Source organism: Somniosus microcephalus, chromosome 24 (assembly GCF_052327205.1).
Source record: "Somniosus microcephalus isolate GS21.2 chromosome 24, FLI_Smic_1.0, whole genome shotgun sequence".
Classification (NCBI taxonomy): domain Eukaryota; kingdom Metazoa; phylum Chordata; class Chondrichthyes; order Squaliformes; family Somniosidae; genus Somniosus; species Somniosus microcephalus.
The window spans coordinates 50,506,861-50,527,363 of NC_141010.1; the positions used below are offsets into that span (position 1 = coordinate 50,506,861).

The 20,503-nt window shown below is 48.3% G+C and overlaps 1 protein-coding gene across 7 annotated transcripts in view; it reads left to right on the forward strand.

Annotated features, from left to right (window-relative positions):
* The window catches only part of tanc2a (tetratricopeptide repeat, ankyrin repeat and coiled-coil containing 2a), a 1,096,529-nt gene that overhangs the window by 876,649 nt on the left and 199,377 nt on the right, over positions 1-20,503 (forward strand). For all 7 annotated transcript variants that reach the window (XM_085966617.1, XM_085966618.1, XM_085966619.1 and 4 more), the window contains one exon: positions 16,378-16,511. In XM_085966617.1, the coding sequence (XP_085822743.1) occupies positions 16,378-16,511 (134 nt within the window). The remainder of the gene's footprint in view (positions 1-16,377; positions 16,512-20,503) is intronic.

Below are 20,503 nucleotides of genomic sequence, written 5' to 3' on the forward strand. Positions count from 1 at the left end.
CATCCGACAACTGAAGAACAACAAGGCCTCAGGAGCAGATGGAATCCCCGCCGAAGCACTAAAGCATGGCGGAGAAGCACTACTGGCGTGAATTCATGAACTCATTTCTCTTATCTGGAAGGAGGAGAGCATGCCAGGGGATCTCAGAGACGCCGTAATTGTGACCATCTTCAAGAAAGGTGACAAGTCCGATTGGGGTAATTACAGAGGAGTTTCCCTGCTATCTGTCACAGGGAAAGTCATCGCAAGAATCCTCCTCAATCGCCTTCTCCCAGTGGCCGAAGAGCTCCTCCCAGAATCGCAATGTGGATTCCGCCCACTAAGGGGCACAATGGACATGATCTTCACCGCACGTCAATTACAAGAGAAATGCAGGGAACAGCACCAACCGCTGTACATGGCCTTCTTTGATCTCTCAAAGGCCTTCGACACTGTCAACCGTGAGGGATTATGGAGTGTCCTCCTCAAATTCGGCTGCCCTCAAAAGTTTGTCACTATCCTCCGCCTGCTTCACAACGACATGCAAGCCGTGATCCTGACCAATGGTTCCACCACAGACCCAATTCACGTACGAACTGGGATCAAGCAAGGCTGTGTCATCGCACCAACGCTCTTCTCAATCTTCCTTGCTGCAATGTTCCATCTCACCCTCAGTAAGCTCCCCACTGGAGTGGAGCTAATTTACAGAACAAAGGGGAAACTGTTCAACCTCCGTCGCCTCCAGTCCCGATCCAAGGTCGTCCCATCCTCTGTCGTCGAATTACAGTATGCAGACGATGCTTGCGTCTGCGCTCACTCAGAGGTCGAACTCCAAATCATCGTAAACACCTTCACCGAAGCATACGAGAGCATGGGCCTTACACTAAACATCCGTAAGACAAAGGTCCTCTACCAACCTGCCCCCGCCACACAGTGCTGCCCCCGATTATCAAAATCCACGACAAGGCCTTGGACAACGTGGACCACTTTCCATACCTCGGGAGCCGACTGTCAAGGGCAGACGTCGACGACGAAGTCCAACACCGCCTTCAGTGTGCCAGTGCAGCCTTCGGTCGCCTGAGGAAGAGAGTGTTTGAAGACCAGGACCTCAAACCCGGCACTAAGCTCATGGTCTACAGGGCAGCAGTGCTACCTGCCCTGCTGTATGCCTCAGAGACATGGACCATGTACAGCAGGCACCTCAAAGCACTGGAGAGGTACCACCAACACTGCCTCCGCAAGATCCTGCAAATCCATTGGCAGGATAGGCGCACCAACGTCCGTGTTCTTGCTCAGGCTAACATCCCCAGCATCAAAGCTCTGGCCACGCTCAATCAGCTCCGATGGACGGGTCACATTGTCCGCATGCTCGATATGAGACTCCCAAAACAAGCGCTCTACTTGGAGCTCCGGCACGACAAGAGAGCCCCAGGTGGGCAGAGGAAACGCTTCAAGGACACCCTCAAAGCCTCCTTGAAAAAGTGCAACATCCCCACCGACACCTGGGAATCCCTAGCCCAAGACCGCACAAAGTGAAGAAGAAACATCCGGGAAGGCGCCGAACACCTCGAGTCTCTTCGCCGGGAGCAAGCGGAAGCCAAGCGCAAGGAGCGCACGCCAACCCAAGCACCCCACCCACCCACCCCTTCAACCACCATCTGCCCCACCTGTGGCAGAGACTGTAGGTCCCGCATAGCCACCTGCGAGCTCATTTTTAATGTGCAAGCAAGTCATCCTCAGTTCCGAGGGACTGCCTAAGAAGAAAGAAGAGGGGACACAATACAACTGTAAGGATTGGGGCTTCTTTAAACTCGTTTAAGGTAATCTACCTGACCAGCAGTCTTTTTGCTGCTGCACTCTAAACCAATTTACAAACAGCGGCTTCGAATCGCTACCCCTCCTTTAGTTCTGAGTGGAGGAACTTATAATTAATGATATTAAAACAGACACGTAGTTTGGATGAGAGAAAAAAATCAAGTTTTATTAACTAAAAGAAACTATAATCAAAATATCAAACTATCCCACACGAACACAGTGAAATTGTAAAACTATATAACAGGGGGGTTGCAGACGGTGAAAACGAGGGATACAATGGCTACAATGTTATTTAAACAATCTTAGCAATACCCTTAAATCACCACCCCTTAACTCCTGCTAGGTTGCCTTGTTGAGGAGTCAGAAACTCTGCTCGCATGTGGTCCAGCCAAGAGAGAGAGAGAGAGCTCACCTATGGTCCCAGGAAGTCAAGAGAGCGAGCTGGCTTCTCAGCCCTTATCTTTATATCTGGTGAGCCTCTCCTGTTCTGCCTTGCAAGGGCTGTGTGCAAAATTCCCCACCCAAAAGGGTCCAATACACAAGATAAAGCTGTGATAGGCTAACTCAAAGTGGTTAGACTGAGTTAATGTGATTTTCGGAGCTCCCTGGGCTAAAACAAAAGGGAGATACAACTGCTCTATTGTCCAGTACTGGGTGATTTAAAATCCATTCAAATCTTAACGTTTCCCATTCAAGATACAAAAAGTCTCTTCTGCAGTTTAGATGTATCCACTCGATATACAAACAAATGCTAATAGCATTCAGTTGCTTTGTAAACAAAGCATTGTCTTTTGTCTTCATTGAACCTTACTTCCAGACACAGAAAGCTGCATTCCAAGCCTCTTTTGTCATTCGGCCATGTGGTGCGACTGCCATTTTTATCCCTGGAAATTTAAAAGCACATCGCCCAGGGATACTTTAATCAAAAAAATGAATCTTCAGAACTGTAAATCATTGCGAATTCTTACACAACCAGTCCAAAACCCACCGAGAGGCACTGAGCCAATTTTAGACTCCATACTGCCAGCTCCACTGGTGGTTGTTGTGTTTTATTTTGGCCACGAAAGAGCTGAGCTCTTGTACAAACCAGCAATTGCATTTTGATATTTCTAGTTTGTGCAGAACTTTTCCCCTGCATCAGGAACATCTGTGACCAGAATGCTAAAGTCATGAATATGACCTTACAGTAACTGTACAGGCACAAGGTCGCACAAGTGCTGTTTCGTTAAAGTCACACTTGCAACTTTTAAGCAAGGCTTGTGCACTCGTTCCAGTGTTCTTGCCAGTCTGCACATTCTCCCCACAATATAAACAGGACAAATTTAGAACCCAGAAAGCTTGATCATCTTCCAGAAAAGCTTCCACTGCAAACAGTTCTGCCCAATAGAGTTTAGTCCCTCATTGCTGTTGTAGCTTTGCATCTTCAACTGATGGACCACCAGTGATGGTGAATGATGTGTGCCCATTCTGTGGTCAAGAGGATGGTGGCAATGAAGTTAAATGTTTTATGTTCAATGGTGCTGCTCACCTGGTACATGCTATCATCTTGGAAAGTCTCAATGTGCTTGTCAGTTTGTTGTCTGCTAGGGAGAGGTAAGTAGGATTTTTTTTGTGGTCAATGTGGCACCAAGAAGACATGCTTGGCAATGGGAACTGAATCAATCCTCTAACAGATTTGGTAATTTAAGACCTGGCACTCCACAGTATTGAAGAATGCTACCTATTGATCAGTCAACCTAGCTCATTGATGGATAGATCCTGTTACTGAGGTCTGGAATTTTTCCCCACTCAGCTCCTAATAACTTTGCACCCTATGTTCTAACAGGTTGGATAACTCCACCTGAACAAGCAGCTGGAAACTTAATTGTGCTGTGTGCTAGTAAGTTGTGCTGTTCTAGCTGGTTGACTCGAGCAGTACCCTTGTGCATACTTTGAGGTCCCTAAGTGTTGGCTCTTGTTAACCGGCACCTAACTTAAGTAGTGTATGTCCCTATGGGGAGAGAATGTGCCTTTCATATCAGTCATGAAGAAAATCTGCTGTGTGGATTTCTCAGTCGTTTGTCTGCAGACACTTAAGCTTGTTGATTTTCTGCATGTGTAAGACACCTACCGGACCAAAAATAAATTGGAAGGCACAGATTCCTGCAAGACAAAACCAACAGGTGATATAGAGGACAAAGCAGTGTAGGAGAAGAAGATGTTTGTGGAGGAATAAAGCCAAGGGTAAAAGGAAATACAATAATACTAGTGCATTAGATAAGATATTCAGTGATACGCTTATCAATTACTTCATAAAAGGTGATGAGTCGAAGAAGAGATGATGAGTCGAAAGAAGAGATGAATAAGGCTTTTATTAGCTAAGAAGAGACCATGCTTCTTCGTGAGTGACTGAACAAGTCTGAACGAAACCCACACAGTGGTGGGTGGAGTCAGCTGAGGCATGCCTCCATACACAGCGCCACCCAGAGGTGGCAATATACAATACAGTGGTTTACCACATTCACCCCTTGTTTAATGTGAAGTCCGGCGGGGTGAAGGGTACTACAAGTTAAGTCTATCAGGAGGCCTTGTCTGACGTCCTGATCGTCGTGGTGGCGGCGGTGGTGTTGCAGCATCCGACGTCGGGTCTGGTGTCTGGGTGGTTGGCGAAGATTCCTGGGGCTTTGGCATGCCGTCTGCAGGGGTTGGGTTGGGAGGGGTGGTGGGGGATAACAGTGGTAAGGGGGATAACGGTGGTAATTCAGGGGTACCCGAGGGTGCGAGATCTCGTATGGAGACCGTGTCCTCCCGCCCGTCTGGGTATGTCACCCAGGCATACTGGGGGTTGGCGTGTAGGAGGTGCACCCGCTCGACCAGGGGGTCCGTTTTATGCGTCCTCACGTGCCTCCGCAGTAGGACGGGCCCAGGAGAAGTCAACCATGCCGGTAGCGAGGTTCCCGATGTAGACTTCCGGGGGAAAACGAACATTTTCTCATGAGGGGTCGCATTAGTGGCAGTACAAAGCAGTGACCGAATGGAGTGAAGCGCTGCAGGGAGGACCTCCTGCCAGCGGGAGGTCGGAAGGCCCTTAGATTTTAGTGCTAAGAGGACTGCCTTCCAAACCGTCGCGTTCTCCCTTTCCACCTGGCCGTTCCCCCGGGGGTTGTAACTGGTGGTCCTGCTCGTGGCGATACCTCTTGTTAGCAGGTACTGCCGAAGTTCGTCGCTCATGAACGATGAGCCCCTGTCGCTATGTATATAGCTGGGGAACCCGAACAGAGCGAAGATGTCATTCAGACACTTGATGACCGTGGTACTGGTCATGTCTGGGCAAGGGATGGCAAAGGGGAAACGGGAGTACTCATCAACTATGTTGAGGAAGTACACATTGCGGTCAGCGGAGGGGAGGGGCCCTTTAAAATCGACGCTCAGGCGTTCGAAGGGGCGGGTGGCCTTGATCAGGCTTGCTCTGTCCGGCCTATAGAAGTGCGGTTTGCACTCGGCGCAGATTTGGCAGCTCTTGGTCATGGTCCTGACCTCCTCGATGGAGTAGGGCAGGTTACGGGATTTGATAAAATGGAAAAACCTGGTGACCCCCGGGTGGCAGAGGTCATTGTGGAGGGACTGCAGCCTATCACTCTGCGCGTTGGCGCATGTACCACGTGATAGGGCATCTGGGGGCTCATTGAGTTTCCCTGGCCGATACAAGATATCATAATTGTAGGTGGAGAGTTCGATTCTCCACCTCAAGATCTTGTCGTTCTTGATTTTACCCCTCTGCTTATTATTAAACATAAAAGCTACTGAACGCTGGTCAGTGAGCAGGGTAAATCGTTTCCCGGCCAGGTAATGCCTCCAGTGACGCACCGCTTCTACAATAGCCTGGGCCTCCTTTTCGACGGAGGAGTGTCTCGTCTCGGGGCCCTGGAGGGTCCTTGAGAAAAAGGCCACGGGCCTGCCCGCCTGGTTAAGGGTCGCGGCTAGGGCGAAGTTGGAGGCATCGCTCTCCACTTGGAAGGGGATGGACTCATCCACCGCGTGCATTGCGGCCTTCGCGATATCGTTCTTGATAAGAGTGAAGGCTGCACACGCCTCTGGTGTCAGGGGGAAGGAGGTGGCTTTGATGAGGGGCCTGGCTTTGTCTGCATAGAGGGGCACCCACTGGGCGTAGTAGGAGAAAAACCCCAGGCATCTCTTCAGTGCTTTTTGGCAGTGGGGAAGGGGTAGCTCCATTAGGGGGCGCATTCTGTCGGGGTCGGGCCCGATGACTCCGTTCTCCACCACGCAGCCGAGGATGGCCAGGCGCTTGGTGTGAAACATACATTTTTCCTTATTGTACGTTAGGTTCAGCCGTTGGGCCGTACGGAGGAAATTTGCTAGATTAACGTCGTGGTCCTGCTGGTCGTGGCCGCAGATGGTGACGTTATCCAAATAGGGGAAAGTTGCCCGCAGCGCGTTCTGGTCAACCATTCGGTCCATCTCCCTTTGGAAGACCGAAACCCCGTTGGTGACGCCGAAGGGGACCCTAAGGAAGTGGTAGAGGCGGCCGTTTGCCTCGAAGGCAGTATACTGGCGGTCCTCATGGCGGATGGGCAGCTGGTGGTACGCTGACTTAAGGTCGATGGTGGAGAATACTTTGTATTGCGCAATCTGATTGACCATATCAGATATGCGAGGGAGGGGGTACGCGTCCAGCTGGGTGTACCGGTTTATGGTTTGGCTGTAGTCGATTACCATGCGGCGTTTTGCAGTGGTTTTAACGACTACAACCTGGGCTCGCCAGGGGCTAGTGCTACCTTCGATAATGCCCTCCTTCAAGAGCCGCTCCACCTCAGAGCTGATAAAAGCTCTGTCCCCGGCACTGTACCGCCTGCTTTTGGTAGCGATGGGTTTACAGTCGCGGGTGAGGTTAGCGAACAGGGGAGGGGGGGGGACTTTTAATGTGGAAAGGCTGCAGGTGGTTTGCAGCGGGCGATTTAAAAGTTGTTGGTTGCAGACTGTGAGTGGGGGGAGGGGTCCACCGTATGCTAGTGTGACACTCTTAAGGTGGCACTGAAAATCCAACCCTAGCAGGACGGCAGCGCAAAGACGGGGCAGGACTAGCAGTTTAAATTTTTGATATTCAGTGCCCCCTACTGACAGGGTCACCACACAGTAGCCGCTGATGTCCATTGACTGGGACTTGGACGCCATAGAAATGCGATGGTGCGTTGGCAGAATCGTGAGGGAGTGGCTACGTACCGTGTCGGGGTGGACGAAACTCTCTGTGCTCCCGCTGTCGATCAGGCAACTGGTGGCGCGCCCGTTTACCGCGATATCCATCATGGAGCTGGATAGATGGTGAGGGTGGCCTTGATCCAGCGTCACGGAGGCCAGTATGTGGCTTAGTGAGTCACTATAGTCATCCGCCGAGACGGTGGTCGGTTCCGGTGACGAAATGGCGGTTGAGTGCGTTGGATACGATGGCGGCGGATGCCATGCGGCCGGGGGTACACAAAATGGCGGATAAGATGGCTGCTCCCACGGCCCGCACGCTGCGCTGCTGGCTGGCTTCCCCTTGCAGGCGTTAGCGTAATGGCCTTTCTTCCCGCAGCCCGAGCAGGTAGCTGTCTTAGCTGGGCAGTGCGCTCTGGGATGTTTTAACTGGCCACAGAAATAGCATTTTTGGGCCTGGTTACTGGGCATCGAAGCAGTTCTTACCGGAGGCTGCTGTCTCGGTTGGGTCGCTGCAGCGGTTGGTGCCGGGGGCGGCGGTCCCGTGTCCCACGGTTTCGATTGCCATGTCTCGGCGCCGTTACGGGGGTATGCCTCGAGGTTTCGGTGGGCCTCCTCTAACGAGAGCGCAAGGGCAATGGCCGTCTTCAGGTCGGGTTCCTTGCTTTCTAGCAGTCTCTGCCGGGTGTGGTCTGACTGGAGGCCCCTGACGAAGGCATCACAGGCGAGTCCCTGCGCGTGCTCCACAGCCGTTACCGCTTTACAATCGCAGTCTCTGCAGAGTGCCAGTAGCGCCCGTGCAAATGCCCCTACCGATTCTCCCGGTTGCTGCCTGCGGGATCCCAAGAGGTGTCGGGCGTAAATTGTGTTCACTGGGCGCGTATATTGCCCTTTTAGTAGCTCGAGGGCTGCCACGTACGTATTAGAGTCCCGGATTAGCATATATACTTGATGGCTCACCTGGGCGGTCAAAATTTTCAGTTTGTGATCCTCCTCTGTAACCTGTGAGATTGCGAGGAAGGATTCAAAGCAGCTCAGCCAGTGTTCAAACTTGGCTGATGCACCCACATCTTGAGGGTCGAGGTCCAGGCGTGGTGGTCTGAGGGCTCTCAGCAATGTCTGCTGTATCCGTTGCTGTTGTTGCTCCTCAGGTGTCGCCATTTAACTTTTAGCTAATAAAATTGATACGCTTATCAATTACTTCATAAAAGGTGATGAGTCGAAGAAGAGATGATGAGTCGAAAGAAGAGATGAATAAGGCTTTTATTAGCTAAGAAGAGACCATGCTTCTTCGTGAGTGACTGAACAAGTCTGAACGAAACCCACACAGTGGTGGGTGGAGTCAGCTGAGGCATGCCTCCATACACAGCGCCACCCAGAGGTGGCAATATACAATACAGTGGTTTACCACATTCAGCATTCACTAATCTCTTGTTTTCTCATGAAACAGACAATTTTAATTATTCTCTCTTTGTATATTCTGCAAATATTTGCCCATTGATGTTTGAAATTGAAAATCTTTAGATTATTGATGGTTCGTACAAATACACAGTACTATGGAATGGAGGCTGTAGATTTGATTCCCAATCTTTCTCTCTCACTGATTTAAGAAGATGGTAAGTGGAAGCTGGATGCTTGCCCTCTCTCAGGCCATTTTCTTGCGGTTTTACTTTGTTAATCCATTGTCGACAAAACCTGTGTAGTAAGCACACCACTGCTGGCATGAAAGAATGAAACTGCGCTTCCAGCAGCATATGCAACTCAAATTCTTGCGGGTATTGAGAGCTGCCATTAGAGACAGGGCAAAATGCATATTTGAATCTGTGCTGGTTCTTCAATAAGTAAAAATAGAGCGCGCAGCACTTGTAGGCCTGCTTGAGTGCCATCCTCTCAGCACCAAACTGACAACATGAAAACAGCATTCTACAAATTGTAGCTGGCGTAGAGCAGCATTGATGAAGGCTTGAAGGGGGATGCAGACTGTCTCTTTGGCTGCATGTGGGCTTGAGCCTTGAGGGGGCGCGGGGTGGCTGGTGAGAAAGTAGAAGAATTCAGGCTGTTCCCAAAGAAAAGGAGAAAAAACAACTAGGCTGTGAAATTCGGCACCTTAGCGTCAGCAGTTAAGGACATTTTTGTGAATAAAATGGCGGCTGCCTTGCTTCCACCACTTCCGGCATGGCCCGCACCGGTCGCCATCTTGGTGAGGGTGATAGCACGGGCGGGACGTGCGTGCACCGGCAGTATGCAGATCGGGAGATTGTGACGACAGTCAGTGTGTAATGCTGATTTTGTCGCACGACTTGCCATTTTTGACGTCGCCGTTTCAACCAATGCCCACTCCTAAACACGAACAGCTGAACATGCGTTCAGCTGCACGAGGGACCCACCCCCTACCAGCGCAATTTAAAAGGATTCATCCAACTTGCAGGTAAGTTGATTATTTCTCATACTGGTTCTTGCAGAGTTTATATTAATACTGGCTTGCTCGAAGACATTTCTAACATTGTTGAAGTGTGCAGGGAGTGTTGCTGGACGTTGGGAAGGCGTTGGCTGTATCTGGAAGGTCTCTGGCCTACACCACTTGCTCCCAGTCATGGGGGCTCTGCTTGCAGCCCCCCTCGTGCTGCAGTGTGACAGGGAGATGGAGCAGAGGCAGCAAAGGCAAGCTGCTCGCAGTGGGAGGAGGGGAAGGAGGGCTCTCAGCAAGGCCGCCTTACCCACCTAGGGTCTTCAGGGAAAACTTCTCCTTTCTGCACCTAAGCCAGGAGCAGTGTATTTGTCAGCCCCGCTTCACCAAGGAGGTGGTCGCAGAACTCTGCCATCTCTTGGAACCAGACCTGCAGCCTCAGAGCAGGGTAACGATGGCACTGTCAGTGGCCTTCAAGGTGACCGTCGCCCTGAATCTTTTCGCCAGCGGATCCTTCCAGGCTGGAACAGGCGACATAGAAAACATCTCGCAGTTTGCTGTCCATCGCTGCATCCGGGACATCACAGAGGCTTTGTACTCTAGGAGAAGGGACTTCATTGTCTTCTCTCTAAACAGAGAGAAGCAGGAGGAGCGCACATGTGACTTTGCCAGGATATCGGGTTTCCCCATGGTGCAGGGCGCCATCGACTGCACACATGTGGCTTTGCGGGCGCTGTATATCCATGCTGAGATGTACTGTAACCACAAAGGCTACCACTCATTTAACGTGCAGTTGGTGTGCGACCACACCCAGCACATTATGATGGTAAATGCCCGGTATCCTGGCAGCAGTCATGATGCTTTCATCCTGCGCCAATCTGCTGTGCCAGCAATCCTCCAGCCACCACGTTGAGCCCGAGGGCGGCTGCTCAGAGACCAGGGCTATCTGTTCTACACCTGGCTGATGACTCCCTGCCGTAACCCCACCACTCGTGGCCAGCAATCATATAATGACAGCTATGCTACCATGAGGAACGTTATCGAGCAGACCTTCGGGGTGCTCAAGCAACGCTTCCATTGCCTTGACCGCTTGGGAGGAGCTCTCCAGAGTGGGTGTCCCAATTCATGGTGGTCTACTGCATCCTCCACAACTTGGCCAGCATGAGGGCGCAGCCCTTGCCATCAAGGGTTCTGTGACCACCTCAGGAGGAGCACGAAGGAAGGAGGCAGCCAGCAAATCCCCGTTCCGGACGGGCTGTCCATGAGTGCATCATCAGACTCCAGTTCCCCTGAATGAAACCCCAGATCTCCGCTGCTCAACACTTAGCCACCTTGCCATCCCTCTGTCACGGAATATCTTCTTGGGCACAGTGCTGAAATGAAAGCCACCACAAAACAAATATTCCAAACATAATTTATAAATGATTACTGTAGTTGATTTTGTAATGTAATATTGGAATTAATCATCCTTGTGCATTCTCTTAGAGTCTGTCTTTCGTGTTCCTTTGCCTACTTCAGTGGTCCTCTGCATGGCTGGTGGAAGGCTGCTGACTTTCCATGGGGGACACTGCAAATGGCCTTGCAGGATGACCTTGAGCAACTCTGGGCCTAGAAAGCCCAGCTGCGGACTGCACCATCTCATCATGGGCGGCAGCAGTTTGGGCTGGCTGGCTGACAGGCAACTGCAATGGCACTGGCGGAGTGGCAGTGGTTGAAGTCCGAATGCTGTCATCCCAAGAGAGGACAGCAGGTTCTTGTTCCACGGAGCCACTGCTACTGCCCTGGGACAGCGCCTCAGCAATCCTAGCCATCTGTTGGAGGACAGATTGCTGCACTGCTGTGAGACCCTGCAAGCCCCTTTCCACACTCAAACCCAGCCACGATGGCAGCAGTCTGATCTTGCATGGCAGCAAGCTGAGCCTGCACGAGAGCAGTCTGAGCTTCCACTGCAGCACTCGGATGTTGGATCGCTTCCACTTGTGCTGCAATGGAAGCTGGGACATCATCCATCACACCCAGCATCAAGGTTGGGTCCACATTCATGGAGTTGCCCATCATTTCCATCCTGGAAATCATGGGCTCCAAGCTCCGCGCAAAACTCTTTGCAATGTTGGAGCCGGACTCTTCCATGCTCCTTGACAATGACGAGAGTCTCTGGCAGGCATTGTACCAAGCATTTCTGTATGCATGTCCAGCACCCTTCTCCTGAAGGCCACCCCATTGAAATACTCTGCAGTAGAACTCGTGTGCGACCTCGCCCTCCAGGGAGCTGGCACCTGCACTACCCTTTTCCCCCTGACCTGGCTGCAGCCCACTCGTGCCCGGTGCCTCTATAATACCCTCTAAAGTTCGCACGGTGCTATTTTCTGAGCTGGTACCTGAGAGTGTTAGATCGAGTGGCGGTGTCTCCTCCATCACTCTCCTCCTCTACTTCTTCCTGCACAGGCTGGGCTGGTGGTAGTTCTTGGGTATCTGAAAAGAGAAAGGCAGAAGGGTTGGGTTATGGTGAGGGGAGTGGGGGAAAGCAAGATGTGCATGATTACACCCCCAGCATCTTGTAAGTGAGAGAGATTGTGGGATGAGGGGAATGTGAAAAGAATGATTAGGTATGAGCATACTGTCATCATCAATGCTTTCAGCCTCACTGATCGCCACGGCCTCCATGCCAGCTCCTCCAATTATCTCCAGCACTGTCTCCTCCAGCTGGGTCAGGTTCTGCAGGTGTGCTTACTCCCCTGTCTGTTTGCTCTTGCTCTCGCTGGTTGTGAGCCACCTTGGCCTGCAAGAGAAAGGGAAGTGTGTCAGTGAGTATGGTGCAATGTGTTTGGGTGATGTGCCGGTCATGCTCGAATAGCTGGCATTGTGTTCAAGGTGTGCGATGTGGGTGTGAGGCTTGCAACAGTGGTAAGTGTGAGAGGCTGAAGTAAAGCTATGCCCTTGTGAGATATGAGTTGTGATTACTAGAGAGTGTTGATAGGTGAGTGATGGGGGTGTGGTGCATTGAGCAGTGTGTGAGGCTAGTGGTGCAGTTGGTGGGATATGGCATTTGAAGATGCATTCACTGTTGAGCGCTGAGCCAACCAGCAGCGCGTTTAGCACTGGGCTCAGCGCAACAATCATGTTAATGAACATGCAGCACGAATTTCGCATGCTGCTTGCATTACTTTCAACAGGCGCGAGCAGATCACACATCGTGATCCCCGCGCCCGTTTTCGGGCCTAATTAATTTAGCCCCCCTAATGTTTTACATCTGAAGATAACCTGTTACCTTACAGAACCTGCTTGTGATTAATTCCATATTAAGTAAAGAACTGCAAATGATACTAGCTGGCCCGCAACAACCATGTCATATTTTCATTTGCTGTGGCTAAATTCTCTTACTTGTCAGTTAAACTTTCCAGGTAAAGCTGGTGTTGAGATTCTCTGGGGGTGTTGGTCTGCTGCCAAATAATTTGCATTGTCAGTGCTTGTCAGTAGGGCTGATTAACCCAGCAACCTATCTGTATGAAATAAGTTATACCATATCAAAGTACCATGCAGTACTGCTGAGTAATTCCAGATATCATCAGCAACAGCTGTTATTCATTATTATAAGTTAGCATTCCTGCTGTGATTGTAAATTACTTCTTAACCCTTTGAATGCCAATGGTTTTTCAGCTTTCTGAAGAATTGCAGGGCACATTTTTGTATTATCTGTAAAATGATTTTCTTAACATTCTCCGTACTGCGTACTGTGAAGCAGAATTAATAAACATGACGTGAGTGCTGCACTGACGATTCAATGGATGATTCATGACCAGGATTCAGGTTCCATATGTACGCTGATGACACCAGCTCTACTTCACCATCACCTCTGTTGACCCCTCCACTGCCTCTGTGTTGTCGGGCTGCTTGTCCGACATCCAGCCCTGGATGAGCTGAAATTTCCTCCAATTAAACATTGAGAAGACCAAAGCTATTGTCTTCGGTCTCCGCCACAAACTCAATTTCCCCTTCCTGGCCACTGCCTCAGGTTGAACCAGATTGTTTGCAGCCTCAGCGTCCCATTTGACCCTCAGCTGAGCTTCTGACCCCATATCTTCTCCAGCACAAAGACTGCCTACTTCCACCATAATATCGCCCGTCTCCGTCCCTGCCTCAGCCCATCTGCTGCTGAAACCTTCATCCGTGCTTTGGTTGTCTCCAGATTTGACTATTCCAATACTCTTCCTGGCCGGCCTCCCATCTTCCACCCTCCGTAAACATGAGATCATCCGAAACTCTGCTGCCCGTGTCCTAACTCGCACCAAGTCCCATTCACCCATCCGCCCTGTGCCCCAATGCATCCAATTAAAAATTCTCATCCTTGTGTTCAAATCCCTCTATGGCCTCATCCCTCCCTATCTCTGTAATCTCTTCCAGCCCCACAACACTCCGAAAACCCTGCTTTCCTCCAACTTGGCCTCGTGCATCCCCCACTTCCTTCGCCCCACCATTGGAGGCTGTGCCTTCAGCTGTCTCGCCCTAACCTCTGAAATTCCCTCCCTGAACACCTCCAGCTCGCTACCTCTCCTCCTTTAAAACGCTACTTAAAACCTACCTCTTTGACCAAGCTTTTGGTCACATCCTAATATCTCGTTCTTTGGCTCGGTGTCCGTTTTTGTCTGATTGAGCTCCAGTGAAGCGCCTTGGGAAGTTTTAAAGGTGCTATATAAATGCAAATTGTTGTTCTACCCATCACACCCCAGAATGAGTCCGCACTTTAAGGAGCGGAGGAAATTGAGGGAAAAATTGAATATCGATACAATAGTGCAGTACGTGGATGCTGCTGCATGCTATGATACATGTTGTAAAACATAGGCCACAGTTCGCCACAAAGTGAGCTACCAGTCTTGGCTAAGTTAGCAATGGGAGGTGTTCATTGGAAAGCAGGTGGTTCCTCTTGGGGATGGAGTGAGGATAAATTGTCTCAATTAACTATGAGCCACACTTGGAATCCTCTTGAGATCAGTTCCATGGCAATGTTGGCGGAGGCCTGTAATGAATTACTCACTCACCTGCTTGCTGTGTTCGAATTGTGTGTGGCATAAGTGGACCTAAAGAGGGAAATGTTGTTCTTGTCTGTAGGGACTGGAGTCTTGATGTGGATGGAATTGTCTTATGCACTCAATATTAAGTTCATAGAAACTTCATGGTGCTATTCTGTAACATTGCCTAAACTGCAATGTGAAAGAACTTCATATTCTATTTTACTTTGTTAATGTTTCTCAATTACTGTAATCGTTTGGTGCTGTAGTTTTGTATATTGAGTCTATTCCTACAGGACTGAAGAGCATCTGTCTTTTTACCCCTTCCTGTGAACTCTGCTTTTCTTCGTGTTGATTTATTTCCAATGTAGAATACTGTAAAATGTAATGTTGGGCTTTGCAGTGCATTACAGGACCCAAGGAACTAAAAGTGCAGGGTATCTTGTTATTGTTGGATGTGGTAGTAAAGTACACAATACACCTGCCAACTCTCCAATCATACAATCTCCCTGACTATAAACACTGACTGGATTTAATCTTTATTGCCTGCAGTGCTCAGTAGAAATTCACTGAGATGGGGCAGAAGAATGATATCTACAAAAGCGAAAGAGCTCCCAGTTAGCCTGTTAGGATCATATGACATATGCTGCTATCTATTTGATTGAATCATCTGACTGCCAGAATATAAATATAGAATTGTCTGTAACCTTGTTCATGGCAGGCAATACTTCATCTGCCTGTAAACAATGCACTCTGCTCCTTCTTCAGATGTATCTTGGTGATTATAGTATGTCTGTATATTCTGTAGTTTGCAGCTTCTCATTTTTGATGCAAAATCCTCTAAATCCCAAAGTGATTGACTTCTTTGGCTTGATATATTTAAAGAAAACCATCCAATTTTAATCTTGCTGTACATTTATATGGTCCTCAATTTGGTTGCAATTCACCCTATTACTTTCTGTAAATTAGAAATATCACATGTTTGAACAGTGGAGTCAAATTGAATACATGAGAATCAAAACTAATATATTTTTTTTAAATACTCTGCTTTTGGTTCCCCTGCGTTCAGATGAACCTGTTCCAGAGCTTGTATGGTTCTGAGTAACTCAGTACGTTATTTTTTAAGTTACTGGTGGGGTATTTGTCATTAGCTATCCGTCCATCAAAATTATCATTGCAGTGATTCACAATCAGTTTCTCTCAACTTGATTAGTAACTTTCACTCACTGGATTCTGATTCCAGACTTTTCATTGACTAATGCATAAGGATGCTGTATGATAGAATCTGGATTTCATGGTCATTGAAGCTATCTCACTACTTTTCTACTCGAAAACTTGGTAAAAAGTTTCAGCACTTGCAGCTGAGTCCTAGTTGATATCAATTCATCAATTTAAATTTCTTTCAAAGATTTTATATTAATTTAACATTTTGGAACCACCAGCCTATAAATTTCTGCTCAAGAGGGCATAACTTTATGCACAAAGATGTGATTGATCATTGCTTGAATGAGTGTATATTGTGCATTGAGCTTTCCTCTGGTGATTTTTTTGGTCCTTGGCCCATTATTATTCATGATCAGGCCAGAGAATTGTTAGAAACTCTTGGCTTGTTTACAGATGGAAAATATTTTGGTCCCAGAGCAGTATTCTAATCCAGACATATGAGGTAAAGGTTGAAGGCTGTTGGGGAACTTAAGTAAAATAACTCTTGACACTTGGAGAGAAGTTCTAGTGGATATTGATTCATTGGGACTCCCTTCAAAGATTTCATGTTGATTTAACCTGATTGAATACTGTTGCTCATGCAGGTAGTGAGGATGTTGAGTGCAGGAAATGAGTGGGAATGAGGGAAGCAGACACAAAGGACAGATAAGTAAGGCAACCCTTACTCAAATGCCTGAAAAGAAAAAGGTATAATTGCATTCCCTGGATAGTATTTTTTCTCCTAACAGTCTGATATTCTCTTCCCTCCTCTAGATGTAGAAGGTAGCAGGGATCTACCACTTACCCAGCCACCTCAGGCCCACCCCTCTATTGCCAGTGGGAGCTGTCCAAGCACGCCTGAACTCCGCCGGCGCCAGGAAGAAGCCATGAAAAGACTGGCCACACAGGTACAACTGACAGATGAAATGTGATGAATACTAACTCACTGTAATGTCTGGAAATGTATATTTTTTATATATCGGCCATGGAGCAGTTGCCTGCTCAGATTTTTAGTAATAGTTTGACAACTGTTAAATGCCATAAACTGGACATGCTTACAATATGAATGATTTCAACCAGTAAAGCTCAGCGGCTGATTGATCATTTTAAGAAGATAAATTCCAGTTTCAAAATGTCTTTTTGCTCATCATTATAGACTGCTCTACCCTTTTGAATGGCATAATAATAAATCCTTGTATTGATTTGAACAAAATGCCACAGGAGGTCACATAGATCTATTTATCATCTTGCACTAATGTATTTCTTTGTGTTGCATGCAAAGTTGCACATGTAAATAGATTTATAAAATGTCAAACTGCGACATTTTTAATCTGGAAAGGTCTTGCTATCTTTCTACCTGTATATATTTTTCCTTGGTGTTTTGTCCTCCAGTTACCCGAATACTATACACGTAGTTGAATTGACACACACACATTTCTTGGAGTTCTCTGGATGCGCTTGTTTCTCAAAAACAATTACAAAACCGCAGTTCACAGCATCCCTTGCACAACCCCAAATACAGCGTCCACCGCTGTGAATGCAATTTGCCCGCTATATGTGATGGCCGGTATAATGTGGTAGTGCTATTACAGTACTCTATTCTATAACAGGAATGTTTCTTCTGTGTAGTGACTTTTTGCCCAGTTGTTTCCAGCTCCACTCTGACCTGCAGTTTCATTTGAATTGCAGTCAGTGCTTAGTAGAAACTGTAACCCCCCACACCACTTAGAGGGGATTAGAAAGATTTAAGTACACAAAGGGTATTAAAGAGGTGTTATTTACTGAGTTATGTTTGTTCTTGCATTCATTGCACCTTAACAAGATGTGAACTTGTGAGTAAGCATAGCTGTTTCTGCCCAAAATAAACGGAATACTTAAGACGCTATCACCGGCAACTTTGAAATTGACGTTAATGCAAATGGTTATTGCTTTTCAGCCGATATGAGTGACTACCCATTTTAAATGTGGATGTTTTAAGTAGTGGGGACTGTACTCCTTCATGAAGATAATGCTTTATGTTGAACATGGCTCCACTGGTCCTGTCAGCCTTTCATTAACTCATTCAGGTGGATACTATTATGTGTGAGCCTTGCTTATGGATATTGACAAGTTATTCAACCTTGAAAGGCATAATTGCTGAGCCTAAACCTGCCCTCAGCTAATGACTTGGTAAATAAATGCTCTGTATGGTATTCTACTGAGACTTACATGCTAACAAGATCCCAGGTTCAATCCCTCGTAATTCTTGAGTTAGCTGATCATAGATGGACTTCCATAAGGTCTTATATTTGACCAGAACGTTCTAACGAAAGGTCATTGACCTGAAACGTCAACTCTGTTTCTCGCTCCACAGATGCTGCTTGACTTGCTGAGTGTTTCCAGCGTTTTCTGTTTTTATTTCAGATTTCCAGCATCCGCAGTATTTTGCTTTTGTAAAAGAGAAATGCAGTCCGGGTTTCTGTGGCTGATTGCTGTCCAGTTAGTTAAGATGGGTCTACTGACCATCCTAATCCATATCTATGTTGTGATCTCTGCTGTAAAGGCACATGTGTGGATGTCAGTGACAACAACTCATTGATGCTTGCTGTCCAGGCTCCCATATGAGGACAAGCTAAATGAATGCAGTACTGCACAGCGACTGCCACCTATAGAAAAAAACCCCAACATACTATCACTACCTTCAAGAGAGGATGGCTAAAGGTGGAAATTGGAGGAGAAAATAAATCCCTCCCATCAAAAAGTATAACTAGTTTAATGAATGACCAAAGACCATTTTTAACTCTGATCTATGGGTAGGTGTGACCTCCAATCATTGCAGACCTGACCATTGGAATTTAGACTTTGCATTTGCGCTGAACAGAACTTTTCCAGGGTTCTATCTTTTGTAATGTGGCCATTTTATTCTGATTCAGAAACGTCTTCACTTTATTGGATAAATCTGCAGATTCAGCCTTGACTGCAGTAGATACTAGTTAATCCCCAAAATTATATTATACACAATGGTTCTTTAATTTCCTAATCTTTAGATCCTGTCATTAGTTGGCTGTTGATTGTCCACTATCTTGTAACAGTTTAGCCCAGGTCTAAGAATTTGATTGGATATCCAGATTTGACCTTTTTAAGAATGAAATTGTCTAACTTGAATCTAAAATATGGGGGCTTCTACTGTCAGGTTAAATTGTTACAAGGTATAGGCCCCTGGGAACTCGCACTTACAATTAGTTGCATGGTTGCCCATTAAATAGGTTAGAGGAAAAGTTTAGTTAGCCAACAAAAAGGGGGAATAAAATGGGACCATCTCGCAAATGTGCAAACAGTAATATTTAGCTTACCCCTGTGTTAATGCCAAAGTATATTGTTGTTGGGGTCGCTAGAAATCAACAGGCTCTGAGACTTTTGTTGCAGCAAAAGCAAAACGCGTGTTACTTTATTCACTCTCCATGAGGACTGAGGGTCTCAGCCTCGTTGCAGGGCTATGACGTCATCACGCTACCGACGCATGACGTCATCACGCTGCCAACGCTCTTAAAGGGACCCTGCCCCGATAACCCAACCAAGTACGTACATATAACCACATTGGCTATACATTGTGAATTGTGTTTAGGTACATATAACCACATTGGCTATACATTGTGAATTGTGCAATTGTCCCTATGTGGTCTCCGCCACATTGTAAACTATATCGCTTATTGATTACCATATTTGTACATTATATATATAAAGGAATCGATCTATCTGTCTGTCCTTCTGTCTGTCTGTCCTCACGTGTGCGTCTGTCCGGCTATGCGCTCGAAAGTTATAGAGCGTACCTACGCGTGCGTTATGTCGAAAGAAAGCTTACCTTTCCGAAACGGTCGTAAGCGTATTTACGTTTCGGCCGGACAAAAATCGCGCCCACGGTATCCGAAAAACGTTCAAAATTCCGCTCATTAGCATCTCATTATCCGCTCATTAGCGACAGAGTGACCTCGAGGTCGACCAATCGTACGTCGGGTTCCTGGCGCGTGCGGCCGGGCCCGCCTACGGTCGAGTGACGGGACGATTGACCAATCCTACGCTTTGGTGACCTGACGGTCGACCAATCGGTGCGTGTGTGGGCGGGCCTTATCGTTCTGAACCAAGGTGAGTCGCCGCCATCTTGATTCCAAACTTTTCCTTTCTTTTTCCCGCTTTCTGCGTCTTTCAAAAAAACGTTGCTTTTAAAACACATATTGTTTTTTTAAAAAGTTAATTACTTTCTAAATCTTTTATCTAATCTCATTAATTTTCCTACCTTTCCCCGTTGTTCCAGGTAGGCCTCGGCCTCTCCTCCGCACCCACGCCCGAGCTAGGCACCTCCCGGCCCCAGTCAACAAGCGGCCCCCGATCGCCGCCATCTTTGTGAAGGCTGGAGGGGCGGGCCTCAGCCGAGCGCCGCTACCTTAGTAAAGGGTGCGCGCGCAGCAGGAGCAGCTGAGATGCGGCGTCTCTCTTCCCCGCTGGGCTCGGGCGGGGCTCTCGGGAGTGCTGATCTCAGGCGGGACTTGGAGAGCGGGAAGGGTTACCCCGGCAACCGGGCCCGCCGGCCGTCTCTCTCAGCCGCAATCGGCGCTCTCCAAGCCAGCTCGGGAGGGCGGGGCCATGTCAGTGCGTGGGGCGGCACGGAGCTCCGTGGAGCCATCGCCGGCGCTGGGCTCGGGTGCTTTGTGGCCTGCGGCCGAACAGTGGCTGCGGACCTCGAGCTGACCGGGGCGCTGGACTCGGCTGGGCCATGTCTTTGCGGGTGTTCGCCTCGGCCAACGGCATCAGTGTGACGGCCGAGGGAACGCGTTCATCCAGGTGCCGAGGCCCGGGCCCCGGGGCGGAAAGAGGGATTGGAGCGGGGGATGAGGGCTCGGGCAGGGGAGAGGGAGGGGGGAGG